The 25340-nt window shown below is 48.4% G+C and overlaps 1 protein-coding gene across 9 annotated transcripts in view; it reads right to left on the reverse strand.

Annotated features, from left to right (window-relative positions):
- Positions 1–2063: 2063 nt before the first annotated feature.
- EPB41L1 (erythrocyte membrane protein band 4.1 like 1) overlaps positions 2064–25340 on the reverse strand; it is a 139818-nt gene continuing 116541 nt past the window's right edge. For 3 of the 9 annotated variants that reach the window (XM_025398570.1, XM_025398572.1, XM_025398571.1), the window contains 8 exons: positions 24848–25258; positions 22338–22442; positions 20269–20349; positions 15754–15840; positions 14870–14953; positions 12765–12845; positions 12315–12431; positions 2064–5531 (listed from right to left, as the gene is read on the reverse strand). In XM_025398570.1, the coding sequence (XP_025254355.1) occupies positions 5523–5531; positions 12315–12431; positions 12765–12845; positions 14870–14953; positions 15754–15840; positions 20269–20349; positions 22338–22442; positions 24848–25258 (975 nt within the window). In that variant the 3' untranslated portion in view covers positions 2064–5522. Of the gene's footprint in view, positions 5532–12314; positions 12432–12764; positions 12846–14869; positions 14954–15753; positions 15841–20268; positions 20353–22337; positions 22443–24847; positions 25259–25340 lie in introns of all 9 variants that reach the window. The other 6 variants (XM_025398575.1, XM_025398574.1, XM_025398573.1 and 3 more) reach the window with 3 other exon arrangements.

Here is a 25340-nt window from a genome sequence, read left to right on the forward strand (position 1 = left end):
CTGGGATTACAGGCGCACACCAGTGTGCCCATCTAATTTTTGTATTTTTAGTAGAGACCAGGTTTCACCTTGTTGGCCAGGCTGGTTTTGAACTCCTGACCTCAGGTGATCTGCCCACCTCGGCCTCTCAAAGTACTGGGATTACAGGCATGAGCCACCGCACCCAGCCCACTTGAGTATTTCTAATCCTTGCACTAACCCTAGTAAAGTATGTGTATTCCCAGTTTGCAGAAGAGAAAACTGAGGTTCAAGGAGATGTTACACAGCCAGAGAACGGCAGAGCTAGAATGCAAACCAATGGCTGTCTGTTCTTATCTCTTGTGCTGCTGCTCCTTAGCTTGTCTGTCACATTTCCTCAGTGACAGCTGGATACGCCAATCCGTCTCGGTCAAAATTTATCTTTTAGTGGGTTGCAGACTAGACCGGGCCCTGCAGTCATGGTTAATCACAATGAGCTACTGCAGGATTAACCAGAGACAGCCTCCATCAGTCACAGTCATGCTTATCAATCTCAGCCTGTCCTGTCAAGTTTCATTTCCTGCATGAAGAAACTCAGCTTCCTCTCCACCCCTCCCCACTCCCAGTCTTAAGTGCTGAGCTCTGTGTCTGGTCTCAAAGCTCCCTGTTTCAGTTGGGCTCACCATCTTCTCCGAGACTCCAGGACACTGAACAATGGATGTAGAAGCTGTAGATGGTGGCCTAGGAGTCCCACCTTTTGGGTTTCATGTCCATTCAGATCAAAATTTCTCAACCTTGGCACTATTGACATTTGGGGCCAGATAGGTATTTGTTGTATGTGGCTGTCCTGTGCATTGTAGGATGTTTAGCAGCAACCCTGGCCTCTACCCACTAGACGCTAGTAGCATCCCTCAGTTGTGACAACCATTCCTAAATGTCCCCGGGGCGGGGGTTGGGGGCAAAGGAGGAGGGGTCATTTCCCCACTCTCAACGCAGTTGAAAAACACTGATCTGGGTCAACTTACCTTTGATTATTCCACAAAAGCAGAGAGGATGGTCCTTTATGGGAGACAGAAATATGGATCAGGGTGTACGGGGTCCTGAGGAATCATATGAAGACCCATTGTTTATAAACCAAGTCCTATTCCAGAACCCTAGGGATAACAGATTGCTAAATGAGACCTATAAGGAAAATTCAGGGAAGGATTCATAATGTTCCTCGCAGCAGTTGCCTCTGACAAGAGACAGAAATCTGGAGAAGGCTGAAGAATCACTTTTCACTGTATAGTCTTTGTATCATTTAATGAATTACCTTTCCAAAGAAAAGAAGTATTTAGTATTTGAAAGTATAAGGAAATGCTCAGGTATATATTTATGTATTTATTTTGAGATGGAGTCTAGCTCTGTCACCCAGGCTGGAGTGCAGTGGGGCGATCTCGGCTCACTGCAAGCCCCGCCTCCCAGGTTCACACCATTCTCCTGCCTCAGCCTCCCGAGTAGCTGGGACTACAGGCGCCCGCCACCACACCCGGCTAATTTTTTTTTTATTATTTTAGTAGAGACGGGGTTTCGCCATGTTAGCCAGGATGGTCTCGATCTCCTGACCTCATGATCCGCCTGTCTCGGCCTCCCAAAGTGCTGGGATTACAGGGGTGAGCCACCGTGCCCAGCCAATTGATCCTTCTCTTCATTCAACTTACAGATCACCTCCTCAGAGAGGCCTTACCTGGCCACCGTATTTAAAGTGGTCTCCTTCAGTGACCCTCCTTCCCTTTTCCCTGTATATTTCTTTCCTAGTGATGATCGCTCTGTAACCAACTGTTTGCCTGTGTTGGCATCTGTTTCCTCCACTAGCCTGTGAGTTCATGAAGGGCAGGGACTTTCGCCTTGTTTGTGTTGTGCCTGGAGAGTCACCCAAGGCCTGTACCACCTTGAGTTCCAAACATTTGTTGAATAAACATGTTCTAAGTTGGGATGTCTCCACTTCAGTTTTAGCCCTTCCCACAATGCCAATTTGTACCAGTAGCCAAGGTCAGAGAGAGACAGTGTGAGAGAGAGAGAGAGAGAGAGAGAGAGAGAGAGAGAGAGAAGAGATGCCAAGGAAGTATGGTTCAGCATCAAACACATTTATTTCACTTTTATTGAGTATACAAGAACAGAGAGCACACGCATACAGCACGGAGCACTGAGGTGGGGGAGCATGGGGACGAGAGAGGAGAGAAGGGTGTGAGTAAAAAGGAACAGGACAGCATCGCAATTGGTTGTTAAGGTGCTTTTGAAAAAAAAATTATTTCGAGTGATGTTGCTCATGCAATTTCAGGCCAGTCTTGGAATGTGCTTGCAGGATTCAAAAACTGAAACAGGTCCTGGCACTTCCTGTACCCTCAGATGGAAAAGATCCAGAGAAAACAAAACAAGAGAAAATGAAGATCCATGAGATGGCAGAGTAGAAAAAGACCCTGGAGAGCATCTGGTTCTTTCTGCTTATTTTGCAAGTCGGGAAACTGAGGCCCAAGAGGGGGAACAGGGATAGCCTGATGTCACATGGTGAGTTAGGAGCTGAGCCAGGATGGTCACCCAGAACTCCTAACCGCCCTTAGGGACTTTTTCCACTATGCTACATGGCCTCCTGGGTGGAGAGGCAGCACAGAGAGGATGAGAAACGAAAAAGAGAAAAGGAAAAGTAGGTTGAAGACAGACAAGACAAACATCTCTATTCTCTACAAAGAGGAGGATGGGGAGGAAACAGTGCCCTAGATTCTAGCTTTGCAGGTCCCCTCCTCCCTAGTGGCACTGCCTGCGTCTCTGTAGAAGGGAGGTCAGAGCATCCACAGGATGGCAATTTCCCCAAGCCCTGGTGGCCCACAAACTCCACAAGCTAAGCCTGGTCACTTCATCCCTGCCCTGAAGCCAGGTACAAAATCCAGAACAAGGATCCTCCCTCTGAGGTGTGTCCAGTGTGCTCAGGACTCCTGGTTCCTGCAAAGATGAGTTCCTAGACCAAAGTGGCCCAGAGAGGATTGGAGCCACCACTCCAGCTCTTGACCCAGAACGAGTGGGAGCTCTCAAGTTAAGAAGGGCAGGAAGAAGGTTCTGTGGCTTTTCCACCAGGATTGTAGAAAGAACCTGGTGTATGGAAAGTGTGCTGCTGCACTCAGGGGGAGTTGGAGTGGGTTCACTGGCCTGCACCCGGGGGATGCCACTGATTCTGCTGCCCCACTGAACTTCCTATTTGCCCAGAGAAGCAAATGCTATTCTGATTTCCTGCCCTGCCTCAGGCCAGCACCAGCTAAGTAGCTAAGGTATATGTCATCACTGACAAGCAAGCCAAAGGGACGCATCTAACCTGGGCCGCCTGGGGGCACCCCTGGGCAATGCCCCAATAGATTGGCGAGAGTGGGGAGATGCTCTCAGATGGGCCAGCCATGGCTGAAATATAAAGCTGGCTCAGGTGGCTTCTCAGGCTCCACCCTCCCCTCCCACCTTCTTCAGCCTGAGAATAGTCCCTGGCACAAGCAGGTAATCAGTAAATAGTTGTGGAATGAATTTATTAACTGGTTTAAAAGGAGGACTGGGAGATAAAATGGAAGTGAGAAATTAGCAGTGCAGTGGGACATTTTCCCTCACCAAGGGGCACTTTCTGAGCTCAGAGCAGTAGCTTGTGGCAGACAAGCCTGAGGAAGCCCATGTGTGGCAGAGGGCAATGCCAAGCTTTTGATGTGAGCTTCTTGAAGGGCTCCTGTGGTCTTGGAGCAATTTCTGGGCACAAGCTCAGAGATAAGATGTTGATTAAGAGGGAGGTCTCCAAGCCAAGGTCTTATGCAGAGCTGGAGCCTTTGAGCAACATTGCCCGTCACTCTCAACTTTGTCCTGGGACAGGGGAGGCCTTTGCAAATGCAGTTTTTATCTCTCAGGGTCTGCCCCGTGCAGCCTCCTTACCACAGCTACTTTGGCCCGAGAAGAAGAAATGATTCAGAACAAGGAAGAAAGTAGAGGAAAAGGCTGAGCTGGGAATTTTTAGACAGTCAGGTTAAAGCCATCATCTTCTATAATGGCTGGGAACACCACCTCCCTTTGGATATGGAGTTGGTTATTACAATGGGGTCAGGGAAGGGCAGGATGTGGCAAAAAAAAAAAAAGAGAGAGAGAGAGAGAGAAAAGACTGAAAACCAAGGCAAGCCCCATAGGGAGATAAGGACTAAACCAGGGACCTCTACTGTGGCAACTTCAGCAGCAGAGTCCCAGATTGGGACCCGGTACCTGAGCACAGACCAGGTCCTGACTGCTACTACCAGGGGGTCAGGGAGAAGGTGTCTCGAACGGCATTTTGGGGACAACATCTGTGTTGCTTCTTTCTTGCCAAACCCACACCTCTCCATTAGGGGCCCCCACCCCTCCCCACCAATTAACCAATTACAAACACCACACACAGTATTACTACACTGAACCCGTCAGCCCCTACTGTGAGCCAACCCACACCCAGAGTCCAGGTCTCCTTAGCTGGGCCAGTTCAGTGAGATCTAGGAACCTCAGGATACATCAATCACAGTCAGATAATTATAATTTTAGAATGTCAGCTTCATACTTACCAGCACTGTTTATTTTAATATTTTTTCCTGTTATATGCAATATACATAACTTAAAAGCACATCCGTACAAACCTCCTACAAGCTGCACCTTCATAATGAGAAACCATAAACATACAATGTCTACTTCCCTTCCTGTGGCTTCGTTTTCTGTTCTTGCTTTCTTTTCTTTTTCTCATTTCAAAGGAGAGTCATCTGCAGTGGCCCTCAGCAGGACCCAGACACAGAGGGTGAGGGGTGTAGGGTCGGGGAAGGGGGAGGAGGGAGCCGAGACAGAAAATGACAGCAAGACATTGAGAGTTGAGGGTGAGGGGAGGTGGGAGAGAGGCAGGTGAATTTTGCAGCCCAGTGTCAAGATCCAGAAAGTAAGAATCCAGTGTTCTTCCTCTTTCTTTCAAGTGGGGAATTTTCTTTCTTTCTCGGAAAATGGTTGACTGTGCGTGTCTTGCTGTTGCGACTTCTCTTGCTTTGCTGCGCGAGTGTTTTCCTTTGCATTCAAGTGGGCCTCAGAAATGCTGGAGAAGAACAAATGGAATTGCTCGTCTGCTAACTAACGTGCAGAACCAGGGTGGGAGGGACTTCTACAATCATCGTGGTCTGGCTTGCGTTTCTTATTTGGCGGGGGAAAGGAGTGAGCAAGGGATTATAGTTATTATATAATTTTTTTTCTTGAAAAAAATCCCACCAGTTCTTCAATTTGTCTGCAAAGGAAATGTAGGTGTTCAGATGTCGGTTGTTGCCGTCGGCCAACTGCTCTGCCAGCCCCAGCAGCAGTGCAAGGACGCGGTGTTTCCTGTATATATATCTATATCTCTATATATCTATATATATATGCTTTTCCCTTCCCAGTCTCTCATCAGTGACAGTACGTCGCAGCTGGGACGTCGGTGTTGTGTTGGAGAATCCAGAATGAAGGCCCCTTCTTAATGGTTCTCTGGCTTGGGTTGGACCAGAAATGCCAGGATCTCTTCACAGAGGTCAGGATTCCTGGAAGCCAGAGGCATGGGGTAGAATGGGGGGTGGGGAGTGGGGGAAAAGGAAGAGGACAAGGAAAGTTAGCAACTTCGGTCACTTGTTTTTAAATACATGGCAAGAGGTTGTTTTTGCTACCCTTTACCATATGCCCTTTATTGTGACTCAGCAAGGTAGAATGACTTGCACCTGTAATCCCAGCTACTTGGGAGGCTGAGGTAGAAGGATCTCTTGAGATGAGAAACTGGAGGCTGTAACATGTAATGATCATGCCTGTGAATGGCCACTGCACTCCAAAGCCACACAGCTTGTGTGTGGCAGCAGAGAACTGAACCCACATCTGTCGGATTCCAGAGCCCATGTGTGTTTGCTCACTTGTTTCCAGGGAGGTGGTAATCTTTTACTTTGGCCTGAAAATGTGTTAAAATGTCCTTTAACACCAAGAAGCTAAGATCATCATCATTTCACTTTTTCTTCCTATCTTTTGTCAGCTCTAAGAAATGTTTAGTCACGATTGCAGATGTTCTTTTTTCATTTGTTTTTCCTTTCTGTTGTCCGTGGGCTAGCTGTGTCCTGGAGATTAAACCACAGACAGCAGTGATTAAATAAAGAAATGGAGCCTGGATTCCAGGTTTGGCTCCAAAACTCAGTGTTTAAGGGAGCAGGCTCTGCACTCTATGGGCCAGCTAGCTCTGTAATCTTGGGTGAGTTTCTTAACTTCCTTTCCTTTAAAAAAATTTTTAAGCGATGAGTCTTACTATGTTGCTCAGGCTGGAGTGCAATAGCTATTCACAGGCATAATCAATGCACATTACAGCCTTGAATTCCTGGCCTCAAGTGATCCTTCTGCCTCAGCCTCCCAAGTAGCTGGGATTACCGGTGCATGCCACAGTGCCTGGCAAGTTTCTTAACTTCTTTAAGCCTCAATTGCTTCCTCTATAAAATGGGTTCTGCCTCCCATTATAGGGAGGAATTGAAGCAAGGGCCCAGCATATAATAAGTGCTGAATAAATACTGGCTGTTCTTATTATGACGATTGTTGCTGTTGTTAATTTAACTACACACTACTCTGATCTCCTTGAGGGCAAGGGCTGTCTTTTAACTCTTGTCTTTCCAGTGTCCAACACTGTGCCTGGCACACAGCAACTACTCAAAACCATTTAACAGATGAAACATCATTTCTGCTACTTGCATACAGTCAAGTGCTAATGGAATCATAGAAAACAGATCTTTCTTGGCTCATTTGACAGACAGAAAAACTGAGGCCCAGAGGCTTCAGGCTTAGCAAGTTGGCAAAACTAAGGCTAGAGCCCAAGGTTCCTGTTTTGGAACAGGTCAATTTTTTCCCGTTAAATTTTGTAAGGTCAGGAAGATGGGCAAGTGCTGCCCTCTTGCTGGTGGTGTTTGGGAGACAGGTCTTCTTTGAAGGAAGTGGGCCAGTGGGAGAAGATGGAGCAGAAACCAGACGTCTGACCTGCGAGGTTGCAGGGAGAGAAGGGAAAAGGTTCTGTGTGAGATGGGTGACTTTCCACACTCACAGCAAGAACTTCAAGAAGGAAGAACGTTAAGAAGGAAGACAAAGAGTCAACTGAAGCAGAGACAGACAGATGTTTCTGGAGGATTTGGGGAGAGAAGAGAAGAGTAAGACCAGCAAGATAAACACCCTCATGGAGACAGGGCTTCAGGCACCAGGCTGGTGGTAGACAATTATGGTCTGACTTTCTCAGTGCTCTCATCAACCTCTAAACATGGAGAAACCTCAGAGGGACAAGGAAAAAGGTTCACTTTGCTGAGCCCCTTCTGTAGGCAAGACACAGATCCAGTATATCACAGGTGTTGTTTAGTTATTACAGCAACTCCAATTTCTACATTAATGACATTTTGTAGGTGAGGAAACTGAGGTCAGAGAGGTTCCTCTGGACACACAGCCACCAAGGTGTTTCTAGCTCCAAAACCTAGGTGTATCCATCTATTCCTTCCTTCCTTCTTTTCTTTTTTTTTTTAAACAGGGTCTTGCTCTACTGCCAGGCTGGAGTGCAGTGCCACAATCATAGCTCATTGCAGCTTCGACCTCCTGGACTCAAGCAATCCTCCTGCTTCAACTTCCCAAGTAGCTGGAACTACAGGTGCCAGCCACCACACCCAATTAATCTTTTAAACTTTTTCTAGAAACCAAGGTCTCATTATGATGGCCAGGCTGGTCTTGAACCCCTGGGCTTAAGAAATCTTCCTGCCTCAGCCTCCCAAAGTGCTGGGATTCCAAGTGTGACCTGCTGCGCCTGGCCCCTGGTCAAAATTGAGTAGTATTCTTTCTACTCAATTTTGCTACATCCTAACCAGGGATTGGTTTTTGTTTTGTTTTTCCTTACAGTAACAGGCTGCACTTTAAGTTTGTGCATCAATTAATGAAGTGGCTGTCCTATAAGTCAGTGTAATCATTATTCTGGGTATGTGGGATATCTTCATAAGCCCATAGACACTTCAGAAGTACCAAAGACATCTAAACAACACAGTGTTATGATTTATTCTTTTTGGTTTATTACAGCACAGCACAGTCCCTGCGTGCAGCATTTTGTTAGCCTACTTCAAGTTAATAGTAATAGTAGTCATAATGAACTTTTATTAAGCACTCACTATGTGCCAGGCACTGTGCTAACTACCATGCTGCATGGATGATCTTGGTAGCCTTAGGAGACAGATGTTATGAAAAGTGAGTGTGGTGAGATCAAGACCATTGGGTTTTAGAATCTAACAGATTGGGTTTCACTCTCTAATCAATCCATCATGTTCACAGCTTCATGACTGTGAGCAAGCCACTTAACATCTCTGAGCCTCAGTTTCCTCATTTGTAAAATGAATGAGCAGGTAACAGTACTTGTGTTGAATGCACGGCCTGGTGCCCGGCACAGCATAAGCTTTCTATAAATTATAGCGATTGTTATTACTGTGATGATCACTGCCATTTGGCTGACAAAGAAACATAGGCTGAAAAGTTTAAATGATTTGCTAAAAGGTCACACAGCTAATAAAGGGCAGGGCTTGAGACTCTGCAGGAGTGCAGAGCTCTTCCTTGGGGTACCAAGAGGCATCCATCCATTAAGCCAATGTTTCCAAGCACTTTAAAAAGGAGTTTTCAAATTCAGAGGAGACCTCTTCCAGAATTAATGAGTCTGACTGTATTAAGAGTCAGATGTGGGTTCTACTTGACCATAACTACTGGTAAAGCATGTGGGCAGAAAAGGCAAGGGAGAGAAACTTCTGGCTTGCCAGGGCAACATAAACAAGGTGACCTTTACAGAACAACCCAGAAGAGAGAGAGAGATGGTGCATGGTGGTATGTGGGGCAATGGCAGCAAAGAAAGAACTAAACAGAGGCGAGGAGGAGAGAATGAGACAGCAAAGGGAGCAGTGAGGTGGGCAGATATGAAAGACTGCAATGAGGCGGGGGCGGGGGCGGGGCAGGATGTGGAGGCCAGGACGAGAGCTCTGAATGGCTAGGGAAACGGGAAGGCAGGAGCCTGGGGGCCTGTTTCTGAATGCCCTGGGGAAGATGAGGAGGCGTGAAAGAGGGAATGGAGAAGGGATGAGAAACACACAACAGATACCCCCAGGAAAGCAAATAGCCAGAGGACTATAATTGGAAGGGGGCTCGCTCCACCTCTTCATTTTGCAAATGAGGAAACCGAGTCACTCATTGGGACTCGGGAAGAAACGGACCTACTGTCACACACCAGTCAGTGGAACAGCTTTAGAGCCAGGTCCCTGGATTCCCAGTACAGAGTTCTTTGCATCAGTGGCTCCTATACCTGGCTGCATGGGGACTCCCTAAGGACCAAGGTAGAAATGAAGATTCCCAGGCAACGCAGATCCCAGGTCCCAGTCCAGTCTTTCTAAATCAGAGTTTATGGAGAGGGTTCTCTAGTGCCTGTATTTTAAACAGGCTTCCCCAGGTGATACACCCAGCTTAGCAAGTGGCCTACACTCTACCACTCTGAGATTTGGGAGGAATAAAGGAAGAATGATTGAAAAACTGAGGGGATAGGAATGGCAATCACTTGTAAAGTCTGAGGAAGGCTGGGAGATAGGCTGCACCCATGGCCAACCTACATTTCTAGACCAGTGCTGTCCAGTAGAAATAGAATGTGGACTACATATGAAATTTAAAATTTTCCTAGATAAGCCCGGGTGCAGTGGCTCACACCTGTAATCCCAGCACTTTGGGAGGCCGAGTCAGGCAGATCACTTGAGGTCAGGAGTTCGAGACCAGCCTGGCAAACATGGTGAAACCCCGTCTCTAATAACAATACAAAAATTAGTTGGGTGTGGTAGCACATGCCTGTATTCCCAGCTACTTGGGAGGCTGAGGCACAAAAATCACTTGAATCTGGGAGTTGGAGGCTGGAGTGAGCCAAGATTGTGCCACCACACTCCAGCCTGGGTGACAGAGTGAGACTCCATTTCAAAAAAAAAAATAATTTTTTTTGTGAGACTCCATCTCAAAAAAAAATAATTTTTTTTCCTAGATAATAGATTTTCTAGATAACATTTCTGAAATTTTCTATATATTTCTATCTTTCTAAAAATTTCTAGATAAATGGAAAATTTTAATTTCACAATCAAAGTTCTCAATTTTAGTTTACATTCAAAATGATTTAAAAAGAAACAGGTGAAATTAATTTTATTTTATTTTTATTTTTGAGATGGAGTCTCACTCTGTTGCCCAGGCTGGAGTGCAATGGTGCCATCTTGGCTCACTGCAACCTCTACCTCCCGGGTTCAAGCAATTCTCCTGCCGCAGCCTCCCTAGTAGCTGGGACTACAGGCACCCACGAACCCCCACTCCTCATTTTGTATTTTAGTAGAGACAGGGTTTCACCATGTTGGTCAGGCTGATCTCAAACTCCTGACCTCAGGTGATCCACTTGCCTCAGCCTCCTAAAGTGCTGGGATTATAGGTGTGAGCCACCATGCCTGGTCAGGTGAAATTAATTTTAATAGTACATTTTACCTAACCTGATGTATCCTTTATCATTTAAATATGTAACCAATGTAAAAATTATTGAGATCATTTATATCCTTTTTTTCATATTAAATCTTCAAAATCCTGCACGTGTTTCACCCTTAAAGCACATGTTTTTTAGACTAGCCAATTTCAAGTCCTCGGTGGCCACGTGCAGCTAGCAACTACCATCCCAGACAGCACAGAAAGAACACTTCCATCACTGCAGAGAGTTCTGTTGAACAGCCCTAGTCCAGACCAGAGGTTAGCAGCCTTTCAAAGCAGCAGGAAAATGTTTCAGTGCTTCTTCTTCTGACATTAAGGGGTCTGGTAATCAAAGGAAAAGAAACATTCTTGTATCTTTCTAGAAAAGACTGGTTTCATTCATTCAAGGAAAAGGGCAAAAAGGAGACCAGCGGTTATATTTGTGGGGTCTTTGAGATGGATTTTTTTTCATTGTGGTAGAACCCGTGAAATGTGTGAGGTGCACAACTCTAAGTGTGAGAAGAATTTTATAAATGTGTTTATATCTATACACCCATGTAACCTACCCAGTTGAAAATAGTGACATTTCCAGCACCCTAGAAGATTCCTTTGTGGCCCTTCCCTCTTCCTTGTGAATACTGCATCCCAGAAGTAACAGAAAAATCAGAAGGGTATTTTTCTCAGATAGAAAATCAGAAATATTCTGATTTTCAACACTGTAGATTAGTTTTGTTTGCTCCCTATGAATGGAATCATACAGTTTATACTTCCTGTGCCTGGCTTATTTTATCCAACTCAATGTCTATGGGATTTTGTTTTATAGATCTGATAAGATCTGGTAAATTTCCAGAGGGCCCAGAAGAACCCCTCCCCTAATTCAGGCTGCTAAAAGCCCTATCTGCCCCAACATCATCTTATTTATCTTATTCACCAAAGCACTGATGACCTACAATTAAACAGGAGAATATAGGTTCCCTAAGATTTTGGCCCCTGCAGGTCTCAGAAGTCAAGATGCAATCATGCCAGGTGTGGTGGCTCACACCTGTAAGCCCAGCACTTTGGGGGGCTGAGGCAGGTGGATCACTTGAGGACAGGAGTTTGATACTAGCCTGGCCAACAAGGTGAAACCCCATCTGTACTAAAAATGTAAAAATTAGCCAGGTGAGGTGGCACACATGTGTAGTCCCATTTACTCGGGAGGCTGAGGCAGGAGAATCACTTAAACCCAGGAGCCGGAGGTTGCAGTGAGTCAAGATTGCACCACTGCACTCCAGCCTGTGCAACAGAGACTCCATCTCAAAAAGAAAAAAAAAAATTGCAATCAAGCAAGACAGAAGAGATCAAGGGCTCTGGTCATCATGTCCCCTTAACAACATTCAGTGACTTGTAATAGAGAGAGAGACTCAGGGCCAGGAATGTGGCACTGGGCCTAGTAGGACTTTTTCTGACTTCTGGTTTATAGGCAATGCCCAAGGAGATAATGAGGGCCTCCATTTGTCCCACCTCAATATCCACTGTCATTCCTCTCTCCATTTCCCTCCCTTTAAAAACATTTTTAACCACTTCTGGATTTATTTTTCTGGATCTGGAGCCTGAAACCCCAAAGAAGCCAAGGAACCAGGCTTCCTTCCTCTCCCCACGGACATGTCTCTCGGGGAGGTGCCCAAATCAGCAAATCAGGAAGGCTGGTGGGGGGGCGGGTCAAAGTTGCACTAGGGGTCAAGCCATTGGGTTCTCAGATGGAAATAGCCCTCAGAGGATCTTGCTACTGATCCCTCCTCTCTCTCATGGTTGCTGGGCCTCAGGAGCCTTACCTGTGGCTTCTTGTCCCTCTCCTCCGGGGATGGGTCTGTTTCTCTGTATACGACAGCTTTGGTTACCAGCATATCAGGATGCTGCAGTTTGGCCTCCTTGATGGCCAAAGCCAGAGCCTGGTGGTAAAGAACAGCAAAGGAAGGAACCATGAAATATCCAAGATGAGACAGACTGTGAAGAACAGCAAGCCCTCTAGTGCACAGCTGGAGAAACTGAGGCCCAGGGAGGGGCAAAGTCAAACAATTAAAGGGACAGACTACAGCTCAGCTCTTCTGGCTCCTTCTGGCTCCCATCCAATGCCCCTTCCTTGGGGGTTTCTTATCTGAACAGGGTCAGCAAGAAGTGGACACCTTCTCTGCCCATGAGCGTAGCCATCCATGGGTAACCCGACATAGGAGGGATTGAGGACTGGGCAGTGGCACTGGGAAGAATGGTCCCTACCCCCATACCTGGTCTTGATCGACATCTTCATCCCCAGTAATGATGATTCGCTTCTCGATCCTTGTCTCAGAAAACCCTCCTTTCACAGTCTGCAGAGGGAGAGGGAGGTGAGGTCACTCTTGGGTCCTGTTGGGGCAGCAGCCTCAAGAGGGGACCTACCCAAATCATCTCTCAAGGGCAGGGTTGAGAACCAGCAGTTACCTTCTCTCCTGACTTCCTCAGATTTTTTCTTTTCTGGTTTTGGACTTTGAACTGCAGATCTTGTCTGGCTGCCACCACTCCCCAAAACTACCAAACCACCCCATCTAGGTCTTCCAAGCCCAGCTCCAATGCTGCCTCTCAGACCCTGGTTGGCAATGCTTCTGCCTTCCTGCCTTGGTACTCCCTGAGCACTGAGTCTGTCTCTCTCACAGTTCTGGACCTCTCTGCCTGGTGCCGACCATATGTGTGTCTGTGGCCATGTTCACCTCACCAGGCTGCCAGTTCTTGAAGGCAGGGTCTATATTTTGTTCATCTCTGTATCCCCTCCTCTCCCACTCCCTCACCCAGTCTAACCAGGGCAGTGCTGAATGCAGATTTGTTGAATGAACACATGAATGAAATGTGAATGGTGACAAGGTTCTGCCTTGAACGACTTCCAACAATACTACAAGAGAAAATTAGATTGATGATACTTATGACCTCCGCTGTTTTCTGAAGGCACAGGATTTGGACAAGTTTCGAAGTAATAGCTGAGGCGGGACCTAATTGTTTGGCATGTTAAAGCAGGGTGGTGTCTGTGGGGAATCCCAGCTGGAGTCAGGAGTGGATAGAAAGAAGAGGGGGCTCCCAGTTGGCAGGGACTTTGGGAAGAAGAGTTTCCTGAACTGTCTGCTGTGGGCGTGGGATGTAAAACCTCCCATAAAGCTTTCAGAGAAGTCAACATTGCTCAGTAATGTTTTTATTGAGAGTGGGTTCTCTGTGGGGTATGTGAGAAAGTGCTGAATCCTGCAGAGGCGCAGGCAGAGGCCAGGACAGTCTGTGAATGAAGGCCTGGTGCAACTGACCAGAGTTCTCCTCTGATGGCTCGTCAACCTGGCTGCTCCAGGCCTCCAGCCCTGGCTAGGCGCCCTCCTGCCTTCCTCCTGGCCACATAGGTATGGACGCATCAGCCCGCCTGCCTCCCAACTAGCCCTTGTCCTTATTGCTGGGTCACCCAGGAAGGCTTCCCTCCTTTGTCCCTACCTCTTCCCGCCTGGGCTCTGACTCACACCCTGTTCCAGGCCCTCCCCAGCAGGTCTGAGTTATTTACTATTCATCTCTCTCCATACTTCTCCCTCTTCTTTCTCCCACCTATCTATACATCCTGATGGATCTGATATTCTCTCCTTAAACCTATTTTCAATGGGTTACTCTCCAATCTAAAAATCTTCATGGCTTTCCAATCTCCCTGAGGCCCAGATCCTCCAGAGTCAAATGTGTCCTGGTATTTGTTATTTGCTCTATATTCCACCTCCCTGTCCCCAGTACAACCTAATTTCCCAGATACACCCCCTACATGTGATTCTCATGTCCCATAAACAGGCCTCACTTATGGCTACATCCAGCAGCCCCTGGCACAGAGGCCAACACAAATAAAGTTGACACTCACTAACATCTGCTCAACAAACAAACAAATAAGCAAACACACAATTTCTGCTTCCCTCTTCTGCTTTGCTTAGAACACCTGCATCTGTCTTCTCCTCCCTCAGGTGTCCTGCCTGGCTTTCCAAGACTCTACTCAGTCCCTACTTCTTCTAGGAGATGTTTCCTGATTCTTGCAGGGCCTCTCATATGTCACCCCATCTAGATTCCTCCAGCATTTCCCATCTACCAGGTGCACACGCCATGGTTCACAGTTACTTCAAAGAGGAGAGTATTGTTCCCTCTAGCCTGGCTGTCAACACCGTGTGGGAAGGGCCCGTGCCTAGAACAACATGTGGCACAGGACAAAGCGCACAGTATTCCAGAAACTGGTAAACACTACAGGTTTTCTCTGCCCACTTTACAGATGGCGAAGCCAAAGCTGAACAACAGTCATGACCTTCTCGCCTGCAGCTCGGCTGGGGGCATGGGGCACCCTGCTGCTACTCACTTTGGTGACATGGGTGGTGGTGGAGGTTGAGAGGGTTTCCGCAGTGGCGCCGTAGGTGCTGGTGAGGACATCTTTCCCGATGATCTGCAGAATATAACCACCCCCCACCCAGGGTGTCAGGTAAGGACAATGGGCTCTGGAGGGGTGGGGGCGGGGTGGGGTAAAGGGCCCCATGAAGGTGACACTTCAAAGCCAAGATGCTTTGAGCCATTAAGATTTCAAGAATACTGGAATCTTCAGAAACCTAGACCCAACAAATTCTCAAACCCTGGAATCTGAGATTCCTAGACGCTGAGATTCCTGAGGCCCAGAATCCTAACAATACCCTATAATTTAAGAATCCTGGCATCATGGAAGAATGACCAAAGGGATCCAAGGTGGAAACACAGCCCTCCTGACGCCCCAATCTGTCACAGCCAGGTGCACGCTCTCTACGGAGCTAAACAATGAGAACCACAGACTTGGAGAATGCAAGAGCTAAAAGAGACCCTACAGTGACAGACTCAGGGTCACCGGGCAGGCACCAACAGAGGCAGGTCCAGAATCCAAGCCTCTGGCCTCCTAGTCCATTGCTCTTCCTGGTTAGTAGGGAGGGCAGATGCAAAAGAACCATCAGCGGCACCACCAAGGTGAGGGGCCGCTTCACCCTCACACGCCACCAATGCCCCACTTACATGTGTGGGCGGAGGGGAGAGGGCCACTCATGAGATTCCAGCAGGTACCAAGGAGCTCTGTTGGCAACTGAAAAGGGTCCAGTTTCCTGGCTCTGCACCTAGAAGGGTGCCTTCTGGGCTCAACACTGCACTTCCTGCCAGCCATACATGGGTCTATGCCCATATTCTCAGTGTGGAGTCCCCTAGCCTGAGCTGGCCTTGCCCACTTACCGGAGAAAGAGAACGGATTTCCGTGGCCACCGTCTGTGGGCCTGGGATCATGGCAGCTGCCCCCTTCCCGGACTTGAGACTGTTCTCCTGGGGAAACAATAGTGCTCAGATGGCCAGCTCTCAGCCGGGTGGGCCCCCAGGATGGCCGGAGCACGTGGCCACGTAGCTATCACGACCACAAGGTTGAGTAGAAACAGTAGAAGCAAAGGACTGAAGGCATCGTTCAGTTCTGCCTCCTCTCACTCATCCCTTGCTCACTCAGGCACAAACTCGTTCACTCGCACACTTGCAGAGTCACTCATTCAACCAACATTTACAGACTGTCTGGCGTTAGGAACACTGTAGTGCTCAAGACATGGCATTGTTCTCCAGAAGCACTAGCAGAGGAGTTGCCAGATTCAGGTTCGTGTCCTGCTCTGCCACCTTCGAGCCATGTGACTTGGGGCAGAACCACTTCCTCTCTATGGGCCTTGCAGATTCATCTGTAAAAAGGGACCCTTGCCCCAATCCCACAGAGAACCTATGAAGCCAATGGAGTAGAAAAGGTTTTGCAAACCAGAATACATAGGATAAATATAGGGGCATAAGCTGGTTATTTAGAATATAATAATAATAATGACTTTCTGAGTGCTTGCTATGTGCTAGGCATCGTTTTAAGGATGTTACATGCCTTATCTCATTTAATTCTCATAACACCGGTAGGGCATTATTTTTAATATTCCTGATTTGCAGATGAGAAACTGCAGGGTGAGAGAAACTTAAGTGTTCAGTCCCCCAGCAAGCTACTGGTAGAGCTGGAACTTAACTCCATGTTGTCTGACTCCAAGTCTGACACACTCTGCACGCCACTCTGCCCTTGGGAATCTTTCCCTTCAAACAGCCCTCTTGGCCCTACCTTAAATTCTAACTGCTAGATCTTCCTGGAATTGTCCCCGGACTTACTGCCCCTGATCTGGCCAGGGTCCAGCTGCCTGCTTCTACCTCCTACTTTCTGCACCATCTCAAGGCTCTGCCTTGTCTGTCCAGAGACCCAGAACTGTGTCCATTCTGCAGGTCTTCAGTGGCCTGACCTCTTGTTCTGGTCCGGGCATGGCACTAGATCTGGACTTCTGCCTACCAAGGGGCAGGTGAGAACAGAAACTCACTGACTTTCCCCTGCCGCTCCCACCTGTATCCAGCTGAGGCTGCCAGCAGCCTGGTTCTTTGGTACTGTACCACAAAGCACGTTCCCAGATGCACCTGCAGTTCCAGAATATGGCCCAGCAGCAGGCTTTCCAAGGGCAGCTTCCAGGCTCAATGCTTCCTTTCCCCTTAACAGACACTAACCCCTCTGAATCCTAGCATCATTCTGGGAAGTTCTTCCTTAAAGCCTCTTATTCTCTCATTGTTCTATCTTTCCCAGGGCAAAGCCTCACCTCCACCTTCACACTGAAAACAGAGGCCACCACTAGGGACTTCAGTCATTCAAAACAAGGCACCTTCTGCTCCTCCTTTCCTCTCCTGTATCCTTGGCCAGTCCCATCACCTGCCTCTAGGAGGAGCAGTTTCTCTCCCTGACCAAGGCAAACTCAGCCCTCTCTTCCTCCACATTCAGGCTCTCCTCACTTGCCACCCGCTCTCTGGGCCACCTCGGCCACTCAACAGCTTCTGCTGCCTCATGGAGGTCAAAGTCCCCTATCCCTTCACCTGTAGCCCAGATCTTTCTTGGACCCTAGGCCTTTAAAATCGGTTGTGTCCTAGACATTTTCCCCTGGAAATGTTCCACAGGCACCTCAGATTCATCCGATCTCGAACGGAATTCACTGCTTCTTCCACTTCCAACACATGCTTGTCACTAAAGAGCACTTTCCCCCAGTGCTCTGTTTATATCAGCAGAGGAATCAGCTGGAGGGCTTGGAAAAACACACACTGCTGGGCCCCACCCTAGAGTTTCTGAGTCAATAGGTCTAAGGAGGAGCCCAAAGGACCTGCCTTGCTAACAGGTTCCTGGAACCACATTTTGAGAACCACTGGTTAGTGAACAGTGTCACGAGCTCATCTTTCCTCTTGTCCCCTGAACATCCTACCAACGACCAAATCCTGGGCTTTCCTCCCCCCAGGCATCCCTTAACTCTAACCCCTTCTCTGCATCCACCTCCTTGCACTCCAGCCCCAACCCAGCCTGGGCACCAATGTCTAAGCTGGTTCCCTGCCTTCTCTCTCTGTCTCTCCCAGTGGCATGTGGGCCCCAGATCTCAGGGATGTTCCCTTCTTTAGCTGGATTCACAGTGGCTGGTACAGAACTGTACACATCATGGGTGTTCAATCAACACTTGTGGAAGGAAGGAGAGAGAGAAGGAGGGAAGAATTTTTTGCTCAAGTCCCTCATCCACAGAGGTTGCTAGAATAATCTTTCTAAAACACAGAAACACATATCTGATGACATCATGTCCCTAATGTAAAAAATTTAAATGATTCCCCATTGTCTGCATGACAGAAGTTTGAATTTGGTATATGACATCTGAGGCCCATCAAGCTCTGGTCTAGACTTTCTTTCCAGCTCTTCACCCCCGACTCCTCCTCCATGTGCTTGACATCTGGCTTTCTTGACCACTGGCCCTTCCCCAAATGCTATGCTTCTTCCCTTCTGCCCTTTGCACTTGCTTTTCCCACTGTCTAGAATGCCTTTCCCCGGGACTGTACCTTAATTTATCCTTCAAGCATAGCTCACTCAAATGTCCCTGCCTAGAGAAAGCCTTTCCTGGCTCCTCCTGGCAGAGCTGTCACCCCATAGCTGCCTTCCTCGTGGCCCCTAGGAGAGTGTTATTACCCTATCCCATGAAGGCAGGAAAGAAGTAACTGCAGCTCACATCTTCAGACCACTTACTATGTGCCAGGCACTGTTCTCGGGGCTTTGCACAGATTGCTTTGGTTCCCCCTCACATCAGCCCTTTGAGCACATGCTATTACTGCCCTCTACCCTCACCCATTTTACAGAAGTGAAAACTGAGGCTTGGAGAGGTTCAGGTGACTTGCCCAAGGTCATCCAGCCAGGAAGTGGGACAGCTGGGCCTTGTTCTCCACTGTATGCCCAGAACCTAAATACAGGGGCACAGCACATTAAAGGTGCTCATGACGATCATTTGAATGAATGAATCCCAGCAGGCAGTATAGTTTCTTCAACTGTATCCCCCATACCAGGCAGATAGTAGAGACTAATAAATGTTTTTGGAACAAATGAATGAATGGATGGATGGATGGATGAGTAAATGAATGATATAAGTGCCTGCTCACCATACGCGTGGATTTAAATTTAGCCCTACAAGCATCCCAATGACACGTGGTGAAGGACTGAGGGGAGAGGCCAGGGAAAGGTGACCAGGGAAAGGTGTGCAAGCTGGTAACTAGTTTGGACTTATTGATCTTAAAATTTCTGTGTATTCAAAACCTACCTGCTGGCTAGTCTAGATTGATGGAATTCCCTTCCTATGTATATGTCAGGGGGTTGGCAAGAAAAAGCATTTGAAAACAACTTCTCAGTGGCTCAAGATAGATCTGGCTCCAGCACTGCTACCTTTCCTAGCCCGAGTAGCGGCCGCAACTGCAGCCCCAGCCCCATGTGGCCGATGTTCACAATGGTCAGGATTAAGGGAGCAGAGCAGAGTGGCTGGGGTTGAAAGTGGGGCTCCTGGCGTTAGAACGCCTGTGGATAACCTGGCACTACCACTTATTAATTGTGTGACCTTGGGTAAGTCGCTTTACCTCTCTGAACTTCAGTTTCCTCATCTGTAAAGGTTGTGGAGGGAAGAGCATCCACTGAGATGATCCACTCAGGAGTCTCAGCACATTGCCTGGAACCACAACCTGTGTGCCGAATGCTATCTGTTCTGTTTAATCATGAAAGGATCTAGTATTGCCGGGGTCTCTTAAGAACTGCAGAATGGGGATTACTGCCATTTTACAGATGAGGACACCTGAGGCCAAGGGTCTTCCTTCATGGGTCAGACAGCAAATAAGTAGCAGAACCATGAGGTCCCTCAATGAGGGGGGTGGTCCCAAAAATCCTGTTCCAACTTAGGGTCACCGCACGCCATCTACTGACCAAGGCAAGGAAGTGGTCTAAGACAAGAGACAATGTGCAGCCACCAGGATGGGTCCACAGAAAGGACTCCAGCCTCACCTTCAGAGTGGAGGTGAGATGAGCCAATGAAATCTCAATGCAAGATGAGATTCGTGGGTGCCAATAACCAAAGAGGACCATCCTCTCTCTCTCCCTGCCGCGGCTGAGATGGTCTAGATAACTGACACTCAGGGATTCCACCACCCACATTACTCACTTTGGAAAACTGAGGCCTGTCTCTATGTCCTGTGGCAACTAAAGCCCCAGACAATAAACGGCTGACTTATGTCCCATGCCTGATACAGCAAGGGCAGCTCACAACTTCCTGAATCAGCCAGGCGATGTTAGCTTGTCCGCTGGCTGTTTGGCGGGGCAGGGGGCTGGTCAGAGAGGGAAGCCTCCTGGGTTCAACTTACCATAGTGGTCGATATGGTCTCCGTGGTGATGGAGGGAGTGGTTGCTATGAACTCCCTCCCCACTGAGGCACTCCCATCAACCTGCTGACCAGAGGAGGAGTCGTTAGAGCTGGGGAGAGCCGGGTACACCTGCAGCATCTGTCACCTGGGCTCACGGCCTCCCAGTTACAAAGTGACAGGCTGTGTGAGTGAACATCACTGGCAGGGGGCTGCACACAGACCAAATCACAGAGGTGCAACAGGCCCTCATTACATTTCAACCAGTGTATCTGATAAAGAAAAAATAATTTCAGACTATCTGGCAAATTCTATCCAAATTGCAATGCGTGTGATTTTTGACCTAGCCATCTCTAGGAACTGACTCTTTGGATATAACCTTTGAAAAGCTCGCCGAGAAGTACCAGCAAGGAAATTCACGGCAGCGCTGATCATGAATTGTACAAAACAAAAACAACCACAAGGCATGCCATTGGGAGACAGTGAAATAAATCAAGATTTGCCTCCTAAGTGAGATGAACAAGAGTAAGGTGGGTCTATGTAGGCCAACAAGGAGCGATCTCCAAAATAATTACTAAGAAGAAAGGTAAGGTGTAAGAAAATGATCGCTTCTGTGTAAACATTGTTAAGTATATAGAGATGTAGGTATCTGTGTTGGAATAGGTTTGTATATTTTTCTGGGTGGTAATATAAGAAAAATCCCATTTTGTTCTGCTTGAATTGTATAACTATAAACTTTTTTTTGTTGTTTTGTTTTTATGTCGACAAGGGTTACTGGGCTGTGGGATCTAGGGCCAATTTTAGTTTCTTTATACTTTTCTGTGGGAAAACACAACAGAAACACGTATTACTAAAACAAAACAGGTCAGGGGGAAAGCAGCTTGCCCAAGGTCACACAGCTCATCAGAACTCAAGAGTCCTGACCTGTAGTAGGCGGCCTCATAAACTCCTACTATCATTATAAAAGTGGGAGAAAAAAAGCTCTGGAAACAAAAGAATTGCCCATGTTGTATTGGTTTATGTCTTATTTCAGTTTTCTCTTTGTCTCTCTTTTTTTCCCTGTCACCCAAGCTGGAATGCAGTGGTGCAATCCTAGCTCATAGTTCACTGCAACCTTGACCTCCTGGGCTCAGGCGATCCTCCTACATCAGCCTCCCGAGTAGCTGGGACTATAGGCATGTGCTACCACGCCCAGCTAATTTTCGTATTTTTTGTAGAGATGGGGTCTCACTATATTGCCCCGGCTGGTCTTGTACTCCTGGGCTCAAGCGATCTGCCTGCCTCGGCCTCACAAAGTGCTGAGATTACAGGTGTGAGCCACTGTGCCTGGTCTTATTTCAGTTCTTGAGAAAAAGGTTAGCCTCAGAGCCAAAAAGCTCCTAGCATTGTAGCTCTTCTGGCCAGGAAAAACCAAGAGGGCATCTATCAGACCCTCAATCTTAATTTCCTAAGTCTAAAAAGCACGGAAGGAGTGCAGGGAATGGACTGGAAGTGGTGGACCTGTGCCTATGCCTGATGGCTTTCTCCAGGTGGTCAGGGTGCTGCTTCTTGTCAAGACACATGATCTTTGGTTTTCTTCTTTCACTTTGCTCATTTTACTGATCTGATGTGGAACTCTAATACATAAAAAATGACCCAAGGTGAGCTGTTCTGACTGAAGCTGAATTGGGATCTCTCCCTCTTCTCTCCCCAAGCAGCTCCTGGGATACCTCAAGAAACCTCTCCAACTCCTTGAAGCAATGTGAACATCAAGGTCCCAATCCACTAGCCAGTACAGTCCTCCCAATATGCCCAGGAGGAAGGGGTAGACAGGGTCATTCCTATTTTATGGATGGCTAAATGGAGGCTTTAAGAGGTATGGTCTGCCCAGGACAAGAACCTGCTTTACCCGTCACCCCTTCCCAGAGCTCAGGGAGGACACTGAGGCACAGAAGAGCATCAGGATTAAAATGTGGGTTCCAGGGAAGCTGAGATTAAAAGGGTTGGCCAAGGGTTTTGGCCACAGCAGTGGGGACCCTATCACCAAATGCCCAATACCTGTTGCTTAGGGTACATTGGAAGGCACAGGTTACCTGGGTGTTATCCATAGCGGAGACTCTGGTCTGCAGTACAGCCTCCGGCTCAATCTTCTTTCTAATGGCCAGACTGCTGACAGTCATGGTTTCCGTTTTCACGGGCTGTAGGAAAAGGAGGGAGAATGCTCTGTAACTGAAACCCTAGCATGACCCTTGCTCACAGGCAATTGCAGTGTGGGGTCTGCAGGCTATCTCCTATCCCCACAGCTGGCCACATTTCTGGAAGGGTACTCAGGTCCGGGTAAAAGAGACGTGGTGTGATATCATAGACAAATAGCCTGCAAGGAGAGCCAGGACCATCACCAGGACCAGGTAGGCCTGCACTGCGCCCCTGTGCCACACACCCTTATGGTGGCTATAAGTTGTTTTTTAGGCTACTATTAGAACATCTACCATTTTATTAACATACTATATGCCAGGCCCCAGGCTAAATGTTTTGCTTGTATACATAATGTCAACGAATCCTGAATGACCTCACTGGTGAGCTCACCACCTCTCAGCTGCTTCAGCCGAACTCTTTTTTTTTCTTTTCTATTCTTTTTTTTTTTTTGAGACAGAGTCTCCCTTTGTCGCCCAGGCTGGAGTGCGATGGTGCGATCTCAGCTCACTGTAACCTCTGCCTCCCAGGTTCAAGTGATTCTCCTGCCTCAGCCTCCCAGGTAGCTGGCACTACAGGCCCACGCCACCACACCCAGCTAACTTTCGTATTTTTAGTAGAGACAGGGTTTCACCATGTTGGCCAGGCTATTCTTGAACCCCTGACCTCAAGTGATCCACCTGCCTCAGCCTCCCAGACTGCTGGAATTACAGGTGTGATCCACCGCACCCGGCCTGAACTCTTCTTTACAGCAAGAACCACATATGCTTGGAGGCCTGCAACATCCAGGCAGGAGATGTCAACGAGTGAAGAGGGTTTGTTGAGGACGGGCGAAGTAGAGAGTATGTGGGGTCCATTTGGGTATGGCCAGCTGTGACTATGACCTTTGAGCGTCTGATTTTTTTTTTTTTTTTTTTGAGATGGAGTCTTGCTCTGTTGCTCAGGCTGGAGTGCAATGGCGCAATCTCAGCTCACTGCAACCTCTGCCTCCTGAGTTCAAGTGATTCTCCTGCCTCCCGAGTAGCTGGGATTACAGGTGGGTGCCACCACACCTGGCTAATTTTTTTATTTTTAGTAGAGACAAGGTTTCATCATGTTGGTCAGGGTGGTCTCGAGCTCCTGACCTCAGGTGATCTACCTGCCTTGGCCTCCCAAAGTGCTGGGATTACAGGTGTGAACCACCATGCCCGGCCGGTGTTTTTTTTTTTTTTTTTTTCTTGTTTTGTTTTGTTTTTAAGAGACAAGGCCTCACTCTGTCATCCAGGCTGGAGTGCAGTGGCATGATCAAAGCTCACTGTAGCCTCGAACTCCTGGGCTCAAGTGATCCCCCCTGCCTTCTTGCCTCAGCTCCTGAGTAGCTGGGATTACAGGCACAAGCCACCATGCCTGGCTGAAGGGGATTCTTATAGATGGTTGCAACCCTGTAACCCAGCCATTCATCCAGTTAATCATCTATTAGTGCCTAGTATATGTCAGGCCTTGAGGCGCTGCCACCTGGTAGGAGAGCAGGCTCGTCAGCCACTGACCTGACCGCTTTGGATAGTGCTGGAGCATAGGCATTACAGGGCAAGGGGGTAAGGGGGCAATACTTCTGCCCAGGGTGGTCAGGAAAGCAAGCCCCTGCTGGGAAACTGACATTTGAACTTGGTCCTGGAATATGATAGGTTTGTAAGGCACCGAAAGGGAGGAAAAAAACCTGCTCAGAGAGTATAGCATGAAGTGAGAGCCCGGAGTGGCTAAGCTTGTATGTCAATGCTGGGAACGTTGGGGAAAGGAGAATGTAAGAGGGAGGCTGGGTCTAAAAGAGATGAGGGGGCAAAGGAATGATATGGGCAGATGTGCCTTAGAGAAATCCCTTCACAGCTCTGCAGAGGAGACCACAGAGAGGCCCAGAGACAGTCTGTCCCTCCTCAATGACCACACTTCCTCTCTTCCAGGAGCTTCCATTACCACCCTGAGACCCCAGGGCCAGATGGATTTAAACTGCTTCCCCTTCCCTGGGAAGCCCAGACTCCAGAGAGACGAGCCTGGGCCTGGATCAGGAAAAACCATTCAGCTTTCAGACCAGGCTGCAGGAGCCCCCAAGAGTCCAGAGACGCATGCTCTCTGCAGGTGCCATGCAACACAGGTGGGGGTGGGGGGGTCAAGTAAGACCAGACTACCTGTCATCGCTCGACCTCAGCAAGCAATGGGGTCACAGGGTTAAAACGCCAAGGAGCGCGTGTTAGGGGTAAACCGAGATGGCAAACATGCGAGCACAGAACCATGCTGTTCTGCGGAGGGGCAGTCATGCAACACGAGACAGAGCTTCAGGCTGCAGGCTGGGTGCTCGGTCTTCTCACAGGTAGTCCCGGGCCCTGTGAGCATGCGGTGCCCAGCGGGCCCGGCTCTTGAGGAAGCTCCACTGTACCTCAAACTGGGGCATATCCGGAGTGGAGCAGGCCCCTCGATCCGGGCTGTCCTCAATGCCCCCAGACTCATCATCCTGGCTGGTGGCCCCCTTGTTAAGATCCCGGGAGAACACCAGGCCCTCAGTGTCTGAGTCGCTTTTGTCCCGGTCGAGCTCAGGCAGGCTGCGGGAGAAGTCTTCAAAGGCGCTGCCGTGGTAGTCACCAATGACCGTGAAGTCCACCTCAGCCTCCAGGCTGGACGTAGAGCTGACCGTGATGCTGGAGCACTTGCGCTCAATGGCCAGGTGGTTGTCCTTCAGGAACACCGTGTCCCTCTCCTGGTCCTGGTCCTCATCGCCTGTGTCACTCTCTGGGGCCCGGGGACGTGGTGGTTTGACTTTCTCCTCGGAGCCCTCCCTCAGCCCTGCTCTCTATGGCCAGATAAAATCAAAAGAATGGGGATGTGGGGTGGGGAGAGAAAGAGAAAGAGAAATCAAGACGGTGAATGTCAGG

This window comes from Theropithecus gelada, chromosome 10, assembly GCF_003255815.1.
Source record: "Theropithecus gelada isolate Dixy chromosome 10, Tgel_1.0, whole genome shotgun sequence".
NCBI classification, from domain to species: domain Eukaryota; kingdom Metazoa; phylum Chordata; class Mammalia; order Primates; family Cercopithecidae; genus Theropithecus; species Theropithecus gelada.